This window comes from Pogona vitticeps, chromosome 9 (genome assembly GCF_051106095.1).
Source record: "Pogona vitticeps strain Pit_001003342236 chromosome 9, PviZW2.1, whole genome shotgun sequence".
Lineage (NCBI taxonomy): Eukaryota > Metazoa > Chordata > Lepidosauria > Squamata > Agamidae > Pogona > Pogona vitticeps.
Window position 1 is genome coordinate 23,091,258 of NC_135791.1, and position 19,415 is coordinate 23,110,672.

General features: G+C 43.0%; 1 protein-coding gene across 1 annotated transcript in view; it reads right to left on the reverse strand.

Moving 5' to 3' along the window:
* Nucleotides 1-19,415, reverse strand: part of LOC110086761 (hemicentin-1) — a 57,870-nt gene that overhangs the window by 8,553 nt on the left and 29,902 nt on the right. Inside the window, exons 14-23 of the mRNA XM_078379985.1 lie at nucleotides 19,038-19,304; nucleotides 18,303-18,563; nucleotides 17,378-17,714; nucleotides 16,714-16,796; nucleotides 15,864-16,130; nucleotides 14,760-15,020; nucleotides 12,979-13,251; nucleotides 11,127-11,381; nucleotides 4,355-4,627; nucleotides 3,588-3,992 (exon numbers count right to left, since the gene is read on the reverse strand). Coding sequence (XP_078236111.1) covers nucleotides 3,588-3,992; nucleotides 4,355-4,627; nucleotides 11,127-11,381; nucleotides 12,979-13,251; nucleotides 14,760-15,020; nucleotides 15,864-16,130; nucleotides 16,714-16,796; nucleotides 17,378-17,714; nucleotides 18,303-18,563; nucleotides 19,038-19,304 — 2,682 coding nt within the window. The remainder of the gene's footprint in view (nucleotides 1-3,587; nucleotides 3,993-4,354; nucleotides 4,628-11,126; nucleotides 11,382-12,978; nucleotides 13,252-14,759; nucleotides 15,021-15,863; nucleotides 16,131-16,713; nucleotides 16,797-17,377; nucleotides 17,715-18,302; nucleotides 18,564-19,037; nucleotides 19,305-19,415) is intronic.

Sequence of the window (19,415 nt, forward strand, 5' to 3'; positions counted from 1 at the left end):
GCAGCCACAGTTTCCCCCCACTCACCTCTATGGATCACATGGAAACAGGACAAGCTTCAAGGAAGCCCTTCTGAGTTTTCAAGGCAATTTTAAGATGCATTGCTCAAATGTCGCTTTTTCCATTGCTGATGGGGATGGGGGGGGGGAGGAAATCCTGGAGAAGGTTAATCACCACTTTGTTGCTAAGGATATATCTATCTATATATATAAGGTTTCATTGTACATTAGTTAGCCCTTAACACACTGTTTATCCACACCGGTCTGCTTCGCAGGTTACCTTTGCAAAGAGCATGCAGAAGCTACTCTTCAGGGGAATAACTTCCAGATTCCCCTCAAGCTAGCATGGCCTGTGGCTATGCTTGGGGAGAGATTCCGGGAACTCTTGTCCAAAAAAGATCAAAACCCCGATTTCGCTTCTGCAACAGAGTGGTTATTGTGCAAATCTTTTGTACAGCACGACCGTAGCCTCGGATTGTTATGTGACATTTCTCTGTGCAAAGAGTGCCCTATGATTTGTAGCATGGAGCTTTTCCAAAGGGTCAAAAGTTTCTGAAAATGTATTTGTGTGTGTGCAGGAAGGAAACACCCTGCTGCAGATCCCACAATGAAAAGGTAATATGAGAAGTGGCTTTCTGTCAAACACACAGAGATCCTTCGGATGTGTACTTATGAAAGAAGAGGGTATTCTGTCTCTGCTTTGTCTTTAGGCAACCTGGGCTAGGCAGTTGTTCTAGATCAACACATTCCAGTTAGATACCAGGATGATTTTAGGTAAAGAAAATAACAAAAAAAAGGTCACCCATTTGCAAACTATCCAGCGTCGCTGGACCATTCCCCAAAATCTGAGCGCTCACTCATGCCGTTTGCTGAATGACAACTGGAGACTTCCGTTCTTTAACTGGAAAAGGTTCTATGCATAGAATGTACAAGAGTGTGGATCAATTGTTTTTAGAGAGTCCCACCTGCTGTGTTTGAGTACCTGACCTGGATTTGCCCTCCTGATCAAAAATAGGTGAGCCAAATGTCATGGCACTCGAGGGAGGACATCAAGCAGTCCCCTTGGAGAGCAGGTAATTTTTGTTTCGTTTTGTTTGTTTACTTAGAACACTTATTCTCTACTTTACAGCCCAAGAAGATCTCCAAGTTTCAGAGATACTCTCAAAATGAAACACAAAAGCAATGCATCAACAAAAATCACAGAGTATCCACGTATTAATATTACACTCAACATCTGTTTCCCATCTTTCCTCCAGGCCCTTGGTGCCCTCCAACACGACAACCTTGTAAAACAGATCAGACTAAGAGGAAGCGGGAGACGGACTCAAAGTCACCCTCTGAGTTTCAGAATCTGGTTCTCCTAAGTTCCAAACCAGTTCTTAAAGCGTGACACCATGCCAGGTCACATAAGGAATCACGGCTTGTTCAGATGGCATCTCCAGGGCTCCTCGTTTCCTACTGTCATGAAGCAATGAAAAAGCTGAAATCCCCACGCAAATCCACGGAGGCAAGTGAGTGCGATTTGCTCCATCCCAACACAGGAACCATGGACTTCAACAAAAAGGGAGTGAACGAACAGCTTGCTAAGTCCATGTTGACCCTTTATCTACAGGAGACAGGACTTTGATTCTCTCAAAATCCCCCATGATTCTCCCATTTTAGCACTTAGGTAACAATGGCTCCCATCCCATGGCCATAATATCCGCCTAGGGTAAATTCTGAAATTTTCTACCTCTTCTCAGACCCAATTTTTGTAATGCCTAGCCTGATGAAGAATTCATTTTAATAATTTTGTTGGTGAAATAAGAGCGTTACCCAACTCTGCCGCTCCCCACTTTTACTTACAGACCACATGGCAAAACTTTTAAATACTAGTGATAAACATATGAGGGAAGCAATGCCAAAACACGGAAGAGTTTTATAAACGAGAGACAGGGCGGTTGTACGCTAAAAGCCTCTTTCAACACCTGGAGAAGTTACTTTATTGGACTACTTCCTTGAGAACTGCAGATCATGGGAGTTTTAATTCCTAAAGCTAACTTTCCTGATCTCTGGCTTTGTCTTGAAGGACCCACAGAACCAAGGGCTTTCCATGAAGACATGATATAGAAAGAAAAGAAGAAGAAAAAAGCCAGAGAGACCTAATATGGGTATGAGTGAACCCTAGTATGGGTTCACAAGGCCTTCAGCTATATTAAATTCACATGACATGTTTCCAGTTTTCTTGTGATACTCATTCCCAGAACTGCTGTTTTCACCCCATCACTGCCTCTGGAGAAAGACACACTACCATCTCCCTCATCCCTCCTTTACATCTTCTCATTTTTCCATGGATCCCCTGGATTCCTCCTCACTATACAGAGGTGCCTCACAGGACAATAGACTGGCAAGATGGTTTTGGCAATGGGGGGGGTTGTCAGTGACTCGCAAGACAAATGTTCCTATGGCTGTGCTTCGCAAGAAGAATGTTTTCCGTTTTTTTGTTCCTGCCTCATGTTTGCTGATTTTTAAATGTTTTTCTATGGTGTTTAAAAAGTTAAAGTTTTTTTTATTGAATTTTTTTTAAAATCATCTGCACAATATGTATGGCTTTAAAGAGCACTTAATAAACCCTTTGTAAACCAAATTTGACTTTGTTCTGACTTTTTTTTTTGCCCATAGGGACGCATTAATTAGATCTCAATGGATTCCTATGGGAAAACACGTTTCGCAAGACGAATTTTTCGCAAGACACTATTAACCGCGGAACGAATTAAATTCGTCTTGCGAGGCACCACTGTGGTTTGTCAAAGAAGGGTGGATCAAAGCAATGGGCAAAGAAAGAGAGAACAGATCACCAAAGACATGGTCACCTTGTTTCTTGGTACAGCAGCTGGTTTTATGAAAGTTCTGGCCCTTGGGTAGCAACCCAGAAACCGTGACCATAAAAGAGAGATGTGTGACTGCATGGCAGGCAATGCTTGGACTACACCCTTCTGAAACCTATTCAGCTCGTACAGAGGCTAAAACTGCCAGGACCGTTGACTCCTCCATAATCAGCCCTCCCCACCTCCTGACGAACCAAAGGGCGCTGCAGGGTTTTCTAGCTTTCATGTACAGAAGACAAGAACAGAGCCTGATAAACAAACGTACAAGGAAACCAGTCCACTAACCAACCCTGATCGTATCTCTTTAACTGCAATCTTACATGTTCAGATGTAGCAAGTGTCACTTTCTGGAGAAGGAAGACAGGAGAATTGGAGGGGGGAGTGGCAGTTTTGCAAATAAATCCCCAAAAAATAGCTAGTAATCTGTGACTTGTTGGGAGAGGAGTGGAAGGTCCCATCCTGCTTTCAGCAGCTGGCTACATGGCCATGTTCGGTATGACAGACGGCACAATTTTCTCTGGCAACCTCCTTGGTCATTATGCTCGGCACAGAGAAAAAGTTGTTCTACCCTTTTCTTGCCAGCCTGATCACTCACCTCTATGCAATACACCCCATCTTTGACAACACGGCAGATGCTTAAACATAAGCCTCTACTGACCACGTGACTCAGGCCGTCATTAAAGATTAGTTTGAAATAAGTTTATGGCTCAGTTATATCTTATTTTATAGGAATATAATTTATGTCTCTAGGTGAGAATGGGCACTTCCCTGCATAACTGGGTGTGGGAGGTCTCAGCCACTTCAGAGATTTGATGGAACCAGTGGCAAACAGGGGATGAATGGTCAGTTCTGGGGACTCACCCTGGTTTGCCACCTTCACAATGACAGACGTCGAGACATGGTTTTTGGTGACGGTGTTGTTGGCCTGACAGGTGTAATTCCCTCCATCTTTCCAGGCCACCGAGTCAACACTGAATCTGTTATTCGTCACACTCTGGACAGTACCATTGATAAACCACTGAAACTCTGCTGCAGGGTTGGAGTCCGCCGAACACAGCAGATCCAACTTGGAAGCTAGTTTCAGGGTTATGACACCTGCTGGCTCCACTTTAATGTCCACAGGCCCATCTAGAAAGGAAAGGAAAGAGAATCAGGGCAAAGAGAACAGATGGAAACAGGGGGAAGAGCTGTTCACTGTGTAAGCCCAACGTCTATGCACCACCCTACTAAGCAGGGTTCACTGGGAAGCAGCGGTAGCACCCGGTTTCACAACATGGTTGAAGAGAAGGGTGCTTGTGAGCATCACCCGCAAAATAAGCTACCTTTAGTCGTCAAGATTAGGGAATAGGAGATTCAGGTTCTGGGCAAGTTTGAGCTTCAGGTTTTGTCATTTTGGAAGTGATACCTTATTTGGTGTCACTGATACGTTTCCTGCTACAGACATGCAGCAAAGGGAGGAGGAGAGGCATACTTGCACTGGGATTACTCACATGCCAAGGTTATGCTGCTGGGGTTGCTCGTTTCACTGCTGATCTGGTTGCTGGCCACACATGTATAGATCCCTGCATCGGCACTGGTGAAGTTACGTAGAGTAAGGTTTTTCTTATTTTCAGAAATGTCTGCCTCTGGTGACACAGGCTCACCATTCCTGAACCAGGAAATGCTGAAAGCGGTGCTGCTGGATATGTTACAATACAAGATGATGTTCTCGTTCTCGAGTGACACATAATTCGCAGGCGACAGGATTGGCTGGGAGAGCTTTTCTGCACACAAAACACAAAGATGTTTCATCCTTCCTGTGTTCTCGTGGCCTCTAAATCTGGCCAAGGTTGTGTCAAGTGTGGCCATTAAGGAACAGCACTTTAGGCTTCTCCTGCAACCTATGTGATATATTGTCAATACAATACGTGATACTGTATATTGTCACAATACAGTATATTGTTGCAGGTTGCATCGTTCTTAGAGCAGCATCCTGATCTTGTGGAAGCATGTGCTTATGATGATGATTGTTGTTGTGTTCAAGGAACTGAAATGCATGGAAGTCCTGAGTACCACCATTTCATGCCTGCCACAGAATACCAAAGATCAGCAGTGGGAGCTAGTAAGTGACCATGTGACTTGAAAAAAATACTCAAATGACATCAAAAGCAATTTCTCAGAGGCTGCTATGAAAATGCACTTTTAAATTTTCCTGTCTTCATTTTTAAGCAATACATTAGGTTAGCTACCTTTAAACTCCCCAAGTGTTTACTCTTGGCTGTTTATCCTTTTTCCTGTTAAGGTGCTGGACGACTTTATTCAGCCAAAGGAAAATAGGCATAACAATTTTACAGGGGAAAAACACGGTGTGGGCTGTGGGCTGCTAATGTGTAATGAATGAGATATATAACTGGGGTTTGTGCATTTTATATCACTAGCAGAAGTAGTAAAACACTTTCCGACCTTTGTGAGGATCCAGTGAGATAGAAAATCCAGCACTATAGGACATTTGCTTTCTTTTATATGATGTTCTTCTGTTTGAGAATATCCAGAAGCCAGGACAACTTCCATTAATATTAAACAAAATGATAAAACATTCAATAAGCGACGAGCAGGCTTTAAGTACATATACAGAGCCGGCCCTATCATTAGGCAGAGCGAGGCAACTAGTTCATGGGACAACTGTTGCATGCTACGGGAACATAGCAAATTATGAGCTATTTTGCTTGTTATTATATTTTTGCGGCTAGAGATGGTGAAAGGTGTTTGAGGAACTTCCTTCCTCCAGCACGACTTGACCAGCATTGGATAAGAGCAGATAAACATGAGGTGGGTAGCCTCCGGCAGCAAAATGTCCCTGGGCTAGCCAGGTTGGTCCTTTTGAGAAAAGATCACCACTGACTATTTTCTTATCTTTTCTTCTGGATCAGTCAGAACATCCTAGAGAAACAGGACAAGGTGTGCTATATTTCCGCCTTGTTACTGATAGTTCTCTTGAAGAAAGCAAGTGATCAGACCACCAGCAGCAGCTCCAGGAACTGCTGATTCCTTCCTGTGAGAGATGTTTGAGCCAACAATCCCGGCTCCCAGGCTCAGAAGCCAACACCTCTCATCTATAATGGCACTTTGGAAATTAACTGTAAGAGACTCCTCTACCATGTCTGCCAAGGCTCAGAGATGGAGCAAACCATTTTTGGGCTGGTGCTGCATAATTAAAATATGTGTTTGTAGGGCTGAGGGCCATTTCTTTTTCAGATGGGCTGCTACCTCTTGGGCTCCACTCCAAAAGGGGGGGGCAGCCAAGAGGAGGAAGAGTGAGGCCAAAGAGGGTGATTTGTACATTTCAACTGTTAATTTTTTCCTCAAAAATATTTTAATGGCATAGATAAATTAATTAATTAATTACATCACACATAAATTACCCGTATTTTTCGCTCCATAAGACGCACCTGTCCATAAGACGCACCAAATTTTTAGGAGAAGAAAACAGGAAAAAATAATCTGTTTTCTTCGCTCCATAAGACGCACAGACTTTCCACCACCCTGTTTTGTGGGGAAAAAGTGCGTCTTATAGTGCGAAAAATACGGTAACTGGTTCTCTTGTGTCCATGAAGACATTCAAGAGGAATTCTAAAGAAAATAAAGAGCAATGAGAACTGTCGATTGACAGGGTGTTACATTTCCCTCAGAGTTTCTGCAAAGAATTACCAGCATTCAGTCCTTCAGCAGCATGGACACATGAACAAGTCTGAAAAGCAGCTGTACTGCATTTTTCCATGTATAAGACTATACTTTTGTCTGAAATCTTTAGACTAAAAATTGAGGGTCGTCTATACACAGAAGCTAGCTGGGGAGAGAGAAAAAACAAGTGGTGGGGGAAGCAGGGATCAAAGCAATCCTGCAGTGCTTTGATCCCTTTCCCCCTACACTTGCCAAGCCCCACTTAGATTTCTTCATTTTGCATTAGAAAAGTGGAGGGGGTCTTATACACGGAAAAATACAGTACTTCTATTGGTGAAACTAGCACACTTTAAAACACATGACAGAAAAAGACAAAGAAAGTGAAAAAGGGAGACAGAGAAACTGGGACCAAACACAAAGTGTGAACTCCGTTATCAGCAAATCATCTTTTAAATGGAATATTCTCCAGAGTGATGACTGACAGAAGCCACCATGCTATTTCACCTTTTAGGTTTCCGAGTTTTACAGTAGAGAAACACCAAGAAAGTAGAAAGGAAGTTAACAGCATTACTTACAGAGTTTGAGAGGAGGAAAATATATATATATAACCCAGTGCTATTGTATTTGAACAGCCATCTAAAGAGTTCATAAATGATGGACACTGTATGGGTGGGGTGAATTAGAGGCAAAAGGGAGGAGCAGAAGGCAATGATTTGCACATTCCAGGAAACGAAAGACAGAGCAAACAGACAAGACAAATCCACTTTGGCCACAATTAGGTCCTCCTGCCAGGAAGCAACAAGGTAAATGGACAAAGTACTAAGCTGCAAGTCATAAACGTTGCTAATCTAAAGTGTTGACACTTCAGGTGGAAACCACCTCACAGCGGGTAGAAACAGCAACCGCATTTAAATCAGTACAAACACAAAATGTGGTACTCTATATTTTCAATAAAAGGGCAAGAGCACAGTAAAACGTCCTCACATGAAACAATATATGATCCTGCACAAGGAAAATTTCTACTGTGCAAATGTCTACTTTTTCCTCTCTATTCTGCATCATTTGTTCTCTGCTGGAATGATTACTTCTCTTTTTGCATCATTTATTTCCCTATTTGTGTTTTCTACAAATTATTCCAATTTTTCCCAGCGATGGGGAGGAACGGTCAAGTCTCAAACACCGGTAGTCTTTGTGAATTGCTCTGCTACCATCTGAGACCTTAGCAGTTATTTTTTTGCCCCTCGTGCTAAAAAAACATACACTGTCAGCCATTTAGTGAGAAAAGGAGAGCTTCTTAGCATATGCTTTCTGAAGGATGAGGTGTATTTCCTCACATAATTGAAGAATTCCCTGCTGTGGGGAATTCTTTACCCAAGAACTGAAGCAACACCAAAACCTATTACTTTGTTATCTGTCAGTTTGTGGAAATGTGTACAGATATCTGCATTATCTGTCATTCCCATGTACGGTTAGGAAAAGAACAGAGCAGTTGAAGGGTTGGGTCACAGATGCCAGCCAAGTTGGCTAGCAAGCACAACGCACGAGGCACTGCAACCATTGCAGGGAAATTATATTGGCAAACATACTGTATTAAACTTAGCTCAGTTCCCTAGTTGCTTGGCAGGTCTCTCCTTCAGTACTTTGAATCATCTCAAAATCCTCTCTATTTCCTGTTACTATTCTTGTCCCCCATGACGTTATGCCCTTTCAAACAGCCTGCCCTTTGTAGTTTAAAAAAAAAGTATCCCAGGTAGAAGTTCATTCTAACACAAGATGGATTTATTTGGGATCTCTTATTTAATGAGGAAAAAAAATCCAGATTAAGATAATAATTCCACCTTTTATGTGGAGCCAGTGGATGAGCTAATATTCAGTCTAAATTGTACACATGGATGTAACTATGCAAAAAATGACTATGATGAGACAGGCTGGTTTCAGCTTTGATCCCCCAAGTCTGACTTCTAACCATAATTTTGCCCATGGTTATACAGCACATTGTTGTTGTTTAGTTGTTAAATTGTGTCCAACTCTTCGTGACCCCATGGACCAGAGCACATCAAGCCCTCCTGTCTTCCGCTGCCTCCCGGAGTTGGGTCAGACTCATGTTGGTTGCTTTGGTAAGGGGTCACGAAGAGTCGGACATGACTAAATGATACTAAACAACCACAACAAACTTCGGTAACACTGTCCAACCATCTTGTCCTCTGTCGTCCCGTTCCCCTCTTGCCCTCACACTTTCCTAACATCAAAGTCTTTTCCAAGAAGTCTTCTCTTCTCATGAGATGGCCAAAGTCTTGAAGCCTCAGCTTCAGGATCTGTCCTTCCAGTGACAACACATTACAACACTTCAGTTCTTAGCCAAAGCTATTTTAATTGTATGCTACCTGTTTAAAACATGCATATGGCTACTGGCAATACTATGGATGCTCTTTATTCTTATTTTTTTTTTCTGGTCCAGCACACGGAATAGTGTCTGAAACCCGAGGCCTAGCTAGGGTTGCCCAGCCTGTAACATCCCATCCTGTCAGAATTCAGGGCCTAAACATGATATACAGAACCATCCTTCAAGAGAACCTTCATCACAGACCCAAAATTTAAGAACTGGCAATCCTAATTCCAGCAGCCATTTTGATTTCCACAGTGCTATAGTATTGTGTGTAGCATGCAAAATGGTGGCCAGATTTCCTTGCATGGGTAAACCTGCCACAGGCCACAGACACAAAGAAGAGGCTTACCAATAATATTTTATCCACGGCTTCTTTGAAACTGAAGCTAGGCCTTTAGCACTTACTTCTCCCAAATAATCCTACGAATCAACGTTTGTCAGTGCGTTTGGAGAATAAGCATTCTCTATAGAGATCTGTAATTTGTTTCACAGAACGACAGTCCTCAAATATTTTGGTGGGGAGAAAAAAATGGTCACCAAGAGCTAAAGTCAGGTTTGTAGATACGGGCCTAAATATTTAGATATTCCAGGTACAGAAGCTAGAAAGCTGCAGCATACTCAGAAACGAACTTTGCCTATATAAAAAACTGGAGTTGAGTCAACATCATCAGATCTTCTGTTTCTTCAGTCCAATATCTATCATAGAGCGCTATATTTTTGTTATCCACAGCAACAGGATTTGATACAACAAATGCTTAGTAGCTGAGGAAACAGTACTCCCCCCTTATGAGTCTTACCTAACCAAGACGGTCACCAACATTTAATCTGATACTTTATGCATAATCCAATCGTTCTTTACGTTATTGTGAAAAATAAGTGTAAGATCAAGGAATATTCCCTAACTCAGTATAATCCTAGTCATTACTCATATTTACCATAGTCTCTCGAGACTGAAGGATGCCTACTACTAGTCATTTTTATTTTAATTATTTTAGTCATTAAAAGCAAATCCCCAAAAGCAGGTGTTAATGTTTCTTTGCCATCAATTTAGCCTTATTATCTTAAAACAGCAATTTTAAAATCAGTACAACCAGCAATATAACATCACAATGCATTATTTCTGTGGGAAGTCTTTTAACCTTTATTACTTCTTTGTGCTGTTTCCTGAAACTATTTTCTTCCAATGAAGGTTGGCCAGACTAAAGTTTGAACAGATATATAATTTTGTTTGAGACAAATACTTCCTTTTGAGAAGCCGGAGGAACCCACCTTCCACAGACCAATTTTGAAAAAAAATTATTATGTGTGGAATATTTGAATAAAAATCTACCCGCCACGAACATATTGGGACATTTTTATAAGGTTGCACAAATCCCCTCCCTCAAAATGGGTGTTGTTGATGTTAAAACATTGCTAGAAGATCCACAATGACTTTTCATATGGATCATTAATGGCAGGATTACCAATGACTGCTGATGGGAAAGAAGAATGGAGAAGCAGAAAGTTTTCAAGGAACAAGAAGGCATAGGAACAACTGGGGAAGACCCACAAAACGCATGCTCCATTAATATATTCAAGGAGAACAGAAAATCAGTTTTTAAAACATATATATACCATTTGTGTGTGTCTGCGTGTGTGAACGTTTTGACAGATTTTGCAGTTTTAATTAAAAAAGCACCAGAGCTAGAGATAGAGAAAAACACAGAAAGAACGATTTGGAATCAAAGGATTGTCAGCAGCTTTGAAGGGTTCTTGTGAACTGTTGCATCAAGATTCTGACCCAGTTCTAAGACATAAGAATATGCCCATGGAAGGACAAGAGTTTTGAGAATAAAATGAACAGGAACCAGACAAGAAGGCTGCCAAGGAACTGAAATGTCAGAAAAAACACAACCTTCTGATTTCAATCTGAATGCCTAGAATCTGATGATGACATGGGGAGTCATACCACATCCAGCCAAAAAAAAAAAAAAAAAAAAACATGCAAAGAACAGTGAATGAAGGAATATATGTGGCTGGGTGATCAGAAATCATACCCAAATATGCATAAGAGAAGGCCAAAGGATCGGGGGGGAGGTCAACTCTAATTAAGAAAGGGTTTCATGCAAACAGAAAATGTGGTAGGTGTACAGATCACTAGCATAAAAAAAGAAGGATTACCAAGACAAAAGTAAATTATGTGGCTTATGGGAGCATGCAGTACTGTAAATACTCACCCAGAACCTTGATCTCCACGACTTTAAAGCTGTTCAAGCCAGTCTCATTGTTGAAAGCCTCACAGGTATAATTCCCAGTGTCATTAAATGACAGATTAATGAGGGAGAGGGTGCTCCCGATTTGCTGCACAGACTCCTGAATGGACCATGTGTAGTTTGCAGGTGGGTTGGAGTCAGCTTTACAGATGAGATTGAGGTTGGAGCCCTTCTCATGGTAAAGGTTATCAGGGCTGATTACAAGATCATCAGGCCCATCTGAAGTAGACACAGGAGAGGCAGAAGTTTGGAAAGCCAGTTAAGTTTGTGGAAGACAACATGATTGTACAGCTGGGTTGGCACACAGCCTGCGCGAGGAGCACCTAAAGGGTGATTTTCCTTCTATTCAGACTACAAGAAAGATGAACTGCATAAGGAGATGACTATTTGAGGAATATGGAACATCCACGGGTTGCTTTACTTCAGAGAGAACAGATGTAAGCCAGTTTTAAACACAATTAGTTCTCGGGTACCCCGTGGTTTTGAAGAGGGGATGTGGGAGTTTGTAGTCAAGAATTCCCAAGTTTCTATAAACTAAAGTCCTAGAATCCATAACTGGGTTCAACAATTTAGAGACCCTTAATGGCCTTAGTAAGTTTTCTCAAGGAGTCCCTATAATGGACTTTGTTTTTTGGCATAGAGAGCAAAACAGGAAACAGCTATTATAAAATGGGAAGTTAAATAAACTAGCTGTGGTGTGGGCCATATTGAAATTTTCTTATTTCGTGTTATTTTTGGACTTGCTCTTGAGTCATTTGCAGGAAACCAGACGTAGGCTTAATAAAGGGGGAAGCAATATGCAAAGTCAGGGAGTGGAACAATTTCTTTTTTTAAAAAAAGGTAGATCACATATCTGAAGTTGGGAGAACACCTGGTTCTAGTTAAGGACAACTTTAGGTATATGTTGGGTCTTTTACCTGGAAGAAAACACCTGCCTCTCTGAATACATATAGAAGGTCTCAGGTTTCGCTCTTAAGCGTTTTTAGATGGATTAGAACCCAATCCTTGATTGAAAATACGAAGAGCTCCTACATTATAGATCTGTGGTGTCGTCCAGATCTGTTAAATCACAACTCCCACAATCCTTTATCCAGTTGGGTATGGGGATCACATGAGTTGTAGTCCTGCACATACAGCAGTGGGCAGTATATTGGAAAAATGCTGATGTGGAAAATATTCAGCTCGATGGGAGAAATCAACTAACTTAGTTTGGAGGCACCTTCCTGCAAAGAATCACCGGAGGATAAAGCCATAATAGGTACGTACATCTTTTGCCTAGTATTAAGCCTTGAGAGAGCAGGGTGAGTGAAGAGGCTGGTTGAGATTAAAAGGCAGGAAGTCAAGAAGAAGCACATCATTACAAACTATTATTAAGCCACTTCAAAATATTGGCAAATCGAAGGAGGAAGACTTGTGTTGGATTGGTTCCAGCCTTGACACGCCCTGGAACCGACCCAAACCAGAGTGATCCTACCTGCCCCAGAAATGTAGAAGCCCGTTAACAGGGGCCAGAAAGGTGTGGTTAAGCAATCTTTGGGGGCATCATATGATCACTGTCCTGTCAATGCTCTAAATAGTGGGGCAAATAGCCCATATAATCAGCCTCTGTAATATTTAAGGAGTGGTTTTACCCAGTTCCACTCCTCCAGTGAATTTCCTTGGCTATGTAGGGATTGAAATCCTGGTCTCCAAAATTCTTTATATGCTCCCCTTTAAAAGTTACAGCCTTGCACTATTGAGGTCACACATCAATCCCCCCACATGCTCTGTTCCCAGATTTATCTCAACTTCCCCTGGATCGTAAAACTAAACTTACAGAAAACATTCAGTTCATAGCTGGCGTGGTTACTAGAGAAAGTGTTATTCCCATAGCAGGTATAGTTGTCTGAGTCATTCCGGCTCACTGGATTGAAGGTAAGGACCTGACTGTTGTTGGTCATGGAGATGTGTCCTTCAGCCTCCAAACTCTGGCTCCCTTTTAACCAAAAGTAGGAAACAGAGGTGCCTGCCGAGGTGCAAGTCAGAACCGTCTTATTGTTCTCGAAGACCTTGATGGGGTCACTGGTGATTGTGACATTAGTGACGGATTCTGTGGAGAAATAAAACAGGGGAGTGGGGAAGAGGAAGAGGTGTTATCCAAGACAGAAATGGTGTGGTTAAGGGTGTGCCATCACTGCAGCCAATCTGTACTAGATTTGAAGGTCTGGCTTGGGACTGGCCAGTATGATCCATTTGTTGCAGGGAAACGAAGCTGGTTGTTCACCCACAAGAGTTTGATCAACTACAGTAGTGAGAAACAAGTCAACAGGTGCAAAGAAAAAGTGAGGGCACAGGAAAGTTCTTAGACCACGTCCATCACCCTCGTTGGATTTCCAAGAGCTAGTCAGTGGAAATCAAATGTTCAGTGATGGGCAAAAGGTAAGATGGAACCTGGTAAAGATGGTGGAGGACAGAAGAGTGAATCTGAAGATGTAGAAAGAGAGGACAGTACAGAGAACCTTCTTTAGGTTCTAATGGGTGCTGGATTCTCACTCAAGGACAGCCAAGATGACAGAACTCAAGTGTAACAGAGCACTCATGCAGAGAGACCATTTGTTCCTATTGGTGATGGTTGATGTTGATTAAGCATCAATCTTACTTGGATTCCTCTCCACACTACCCCCTTCTTTTCTTAAGGCATCGATATTTACTTAAGAAAAGGCACCAACAAAATGTCTTTCAAAAAGTTTGAAGAAATCTTTACAGTACTTTAAAAACCTGCTGAATGATCTTGACTCTTGGATATTTTCCACACCCTACCCCTTAAAAAAATTAGCTCTAAATCAAAAAAGTTCCTAGTGCAGTGTACATTAGCTACTAACCCATCTCAGCTGTCTTAAGAAAAAAAAAAAAGACAAGAGGAAACCCTAGAATTGATCTTCTCTTAGATTTTTGCGCAGGGTTGTTGTGTGCAGGGTTTTTTTTTTTTGTTTCTTTAAGTGCAATAGTACTAAACTGAAAGTTTTTGAATGGAGGTTCTCTATCTGGACAATCCCAGATCTGAGGCAGGTAAGGAACCAAAAGAATAAAGTACGCAGGACGTATGGTGAACATGTGCCTGACAAGGTCTATACTGACAGATGTGAAACACTCAGTGTCAAACATCTGGAAGGAAGGGCCTTGAACACATTGCACAGAGAAGAAAAGAAGTGTCAGGAACATTAACATCATTTGTATTCCTTATCTTGTTACACCGACAGGCAAAAAGAGTGTGCAGTTCAGAAATAGACTACCTACGTCAGAGATTTAGAAGGTAGACCATGCAAGGGTACATTATTCAGCTTGATATATACGTAAATACCCACCATGGACCACGAACGTTCCAAGAACTGACCTGGAATAATCAAAACAAGAAGACTGATGGAAAGATAGGGAGCTGACAGGGTACGAAGAAAGCTCTCCAAAGATTTGAACCAAAATGTTGGCGTCAGCATGGGTCCGAAGAAAACGACCCAAAGAGGACAGGAGGCGAAGATGGCAACAGGACAGTCAGAAGGGAAATATGCTTCAGCTGTCGAACAATCCTGGAGTCCTAACTCCGACACCCCATCCACTCACCCAGGATGCTGATCTCCAGGCTGGTGTCATTGAAAAGGCCTGTGTAATTATTGGTGGCATTGCAGGTATAATTGCCACCATCGCTCAGAGAAAGAGATGGGATCTCGAGTTGAGACGTGTTCCCGTGTTCCAGTGGCTGTCCGTTGTGATACCAAGAATAATTGGCAGGTGGGTTGGAGCTGGCAGAGCAAGAGAGCTTAAGGGTCTCAAACTCTTGATAAACACTCCTATTGGGTTCAATTAAGGGTTCATCAGGCCCATCTGGAGTAAATGTAGGAAAGACACACGTTGGAAAAGGTCAGGCGACTCTGACACTGCTCGCGTCTGCCTATGTTAACGTCAGAACATACAGCTCCTAGCATTTTTCTTCTAACGCTACTCTGAGATCCATGCTTTAGGCCCAGCCACTCCTAACAAGGGGATACCCAGAGAATGCAGCAGCTAAGGTTGCATTAAAGTGCACAAAGACAGTAACTCATGTTAAGGATCCTTAGCTTCAGGCTTCCTCCCTTCTTTTATCTAGGGCGATGTGAGCCTCAAGCTCAATTCTTATCTCTCAACCTTTCCTTTAGTATTCATTTTCTGAAGAACAAAGTTGTCCTCGATGGGGATGAGTCGATCTCTACAGCATCCTAAGAGGCCCACTGATTTGACTGAAATATAGTGCAAATGAAGCTGAAGATTAGCCCATTTGTGCCTAAATGCAAGCCATGTGGCTTACAGACTTCGGCAACTGAAGTGAAATAAGAGATCCTGTATACTGAAAACCACCCTATCCGCAATCACTGTATGACATTAACAATGATCCTGTTCCCAACAGTGAACAAAGGAGATCGTTTCCACCCGACATGCAGCATGAGTACCAAATCTACAGACTGCCACATATTGCCTAGGAGTACGAAGGTTACAGCCAGAACAGTGCATATATTTCTATCCTTTTCTCTTCCTTCCTGAAAACAGCCACGTTGGCTTTGGTGTGGACTCCAAAGGTGCATCTTATCTGATCATGCAAATAAATTCTATCCACCACCGACTATGGACTGGGACTACAGCATGGGTCGTCCATAAGTGGCTGTTGGTCAGGTGCAGTCTGACTAGACTTACAGAAGACTTCCAGCCAGTGAGGCTCACTGGAGTTGGAAGAGAAGCTGTTGTTCCCGTAGCACGTATAGTTGGCCGCATCATCCCTGGTGGTGGGGTTCAGCGTCAGCTTGTTGTTCTCCAGAAAGACACCTTCTGCTGCTTGGATGGACTGGTTTCCCTTAAGCCAGTAATAAGACACATCGGTGCCTTCAGAATGGCAGGTCAAAGTGACCTCCTGGTTCTCTACCACATATGATGGACCAGTGATGGTAATGGTATTGACACTGCCTGTAGGGACAGAAAAATCGTAGAAGGAGCTCCATGTTTCTTCTTGTGGGGTACCACTGCTTCCACCCAGAGCAGGACAGTGCAAAACTAAATAATTCAGCTTGATCTGTGGAAAACACCACGAGGATCACCAAGAATTGTGATCCCCTAAGAAGTGAGTTGGAATAATCACCACAAGACGTCTGATCGGAAGACAGGGAAGTGACAGGATATCCAAAAAAAAAAAAAAAAAGCTACAAAAGAGAGTCAGGTAAAGGAATGATAGGCACCGTGGTAAATTTTGGTCCATATGTGAACCACATGCAAAGAGTTAATAAAGATCTGTGGATTTGAACTAAGCGTCTAGACATTTAAAACTGAAGAACAAGCACTGGGTACAGAAGCATTGAGTTCTGACAGAAGGGTAACAGAGCCCAGGTCCATTTGGAAGGAAGATTTAAAAAGAAATCTACTCATCAGCCCGTCCCACGAAAGAACCATCCCATAAGGACAGAAAGCCCAAAGGACAACAGGACAGCGTCAGAAGGGAAAGATGCCCCAGCTGCAGAGCTATTCTGGCTCCTTGGGCATCTAAGCCACTCACTCAGAATTGTGATCTCCAGGTCGGTGGCACTGAACAGGCCCGTGTAACTATTGGTGGCATTGCAGGTATAAGTGCCATTATCGCTTGGAGAAAGAGACGGGATCACGAGTTGAGATGTGTTCCTGTGTTCCAGTGGTTGTTCATTGTGATACCAAGAATAATTGGCAGGTGGGTTGGAGCTGGCAGAGCAAGAGAGGCTGAGGGTCTCAAATGCTTGATAAACACTCCTATTGGGTTGAATTGAGGGTTCATCGGGCCCATCTGGAGTAAATGTAGGAAAGACACACGTTGGAAAAGGTCAGGCTACTTTGGTATGACTCAGTTTTGGCCATGTTGAAAGCAAGCCCACGGCCCCTATATTGTTGCAACTGAAGTCAAAGGGTGGATCCTGGATTCTGTGTACTAGGTGACTGGGAACTAGACTTTGTCTTTAACAACAATTGTGCTGACTACCAGCAATAAGGGAAATCTTCTGCACATTGTGTGCAGTTTTGGAACCAAACCACGGGGTTCACGTACTGCTTAGAAGACGTTTGGAAAGCTACCAACAGGACAGTGTATAGATTTCTGCCCATTTTTATTCCCATCTGAAATCAGCCATGTTGAGTTTGGCTTGGCCTCCAGGGAAATTTTTATCTGATAGGAAATTCTGTCCACCACCGACTATGGACTGGGCCTACAGCATGGGTCGCCCATAATCTGCTGTCGGTCAGATCCCGTCTGACTAGACTTACAGAAGACTTCCAGCCAGTGAGGCTCACTGGAGTTGGAAGAGAAGCTGTTGTTCCCATAGCACGTATAGTTGGCCGCATCATCCCTGGTGGTGGGGTTCAGAGTCAGCTTGTTGTTCTCCAGAAAGACACCTTCTGCTGCTTGGATGGACTGGTTTCCCTTAAGCCAGTAGTAAGACACATCGGTGCCTTCAGAATGGCAGGTCAAAGTGACCTCCTGGTTCTCTACCACATATGATGGACCAGTGATGGTAATGGTATTGACACTGCCTGTAGGGACAGAAAATTTGTAGAAGGAGCTCCATGTTTCTTCTTGTGGGGTACCACTGCTTCCACCCAGAGCAGGACAGTGCAAAACTAAATAATTCAGCTTGATCTGTGGAAAACACCACGAGGATCACCAAGAATTGTGATCCCCTAAGAACTGAGTTGGAATAATCACCACAAGACGTCTGATCGGAAGACAGGGAAGTGACAGGATATCCAAAAAAAAAAAAAAAAAAAAAAGCTAGAAAAGAGAGTCAGGTAAAGGAATGATAGGCTCTGTGGTAAATTTTGGTCCATATATGAATGACATGCAAAGAGCTAATAAAGATCTGTGGATTTAAACTAAGCGTCTAGACATTGAAAACTGAAGAAGAAGCACTGGGTACAGAAGCATTGAGTTCTGACAGAAGAGTAACAGAGCCAAGGTCCATTTGGAAAGAAGATATAAAAAGAAATCTACTCATCAGCGCGTCCCACAAAAGAACCATCCCATAAGGACAGAAAGCCAAAAGGACAACAGGACAGCATCATAAGGGAAAGATGCCCCAGCTACAGAGCTATTCCGGCTCCTTGGGCATCTAAGCCACTCACTCAGAATTGTGATCTCCAGGTCGGTGGCACTGAACAGGCCCGTGTAACTATTGGTGGCATTGCAGGTATAACTGCCGTTATCGCTCGGAGAAAGAGACGGGATCATGAGTTGAGATGTGTTCCCGTGTTCCAGTGGCTGTCCATTGTGATACCAAGAATAATTGGCAGGTGGGTTGGAGTTGGCAGAGCAAGAGAGGCTGAGGGTCTCAAATGCTTGATAAACACTCCTATTGGGTTGAATTGAGGGTTCATCGGGCCCATCTGGAGTAAATGTAGGAAAGACACATGTTGGAAAAGGTCAGGCTACTTTGGTATGACTCAGTTCTGGCCATGTTGAAAGGAAGCCCACGGCCCCTATATTGCGGCAACGGAAGTCAAATGGTGGATCCTGGATTCTGTGTACTAGGCGACTGGGAACTAGACTTTGTCTTTAACAACAATTGTGCTGACTACCAACAATAAGGGAAATCTTCTGCACATTGTGTGCAGTTTTGGAACCAAACCACAGGGTTCACGTACTGCTTAGAAGACGTTTGGAAAGCTACCAACAGGACAGTGTATAGATTTCTGCCCATTTTTATTCCCACCTGAAATCAGCCAAGTTGAGTTTGGCTTGGGCTCCAGAGGTGTTTTTTATCTGATAGGAAATTCTATCCACCACCGACTATGGACTGGGCCTACAGCATGGGTCGCCCGTAATCGGCTGTTGGTCAGGTGCAGTCTGACTAGACTTACAGAAGACTTCCAGCCAGTGAGGCTCACTGGAGTTGGAAGAGACGCTGTTGTTCCCATAGCACGTATAGTTGGCCGCATCATCCCTGGTGGTGGGGTTCAGAGTCAGCTTGTTGTTCTCCAGAAAGACACCTTCTGCTGCTTGGATGGACTGGTTTCCCTTAAGCCAGTAGTAAGACACATCGGTGCCTTCAGAATGGCAGGTCAAAGTGACCTCCTGGTTCTCTACCACATATGATGGACCAGTGATGGTAATGGTATTGACACTGCCTGTAGGGACAGAAAAATCGTAGAAGGAGCTCCATGTTTCTTCTTGTGGGGTACCACAGCTTCCACCCAGATCAGGACAGTGCAAAACTAAATAATTCAGCTTGATCTGTG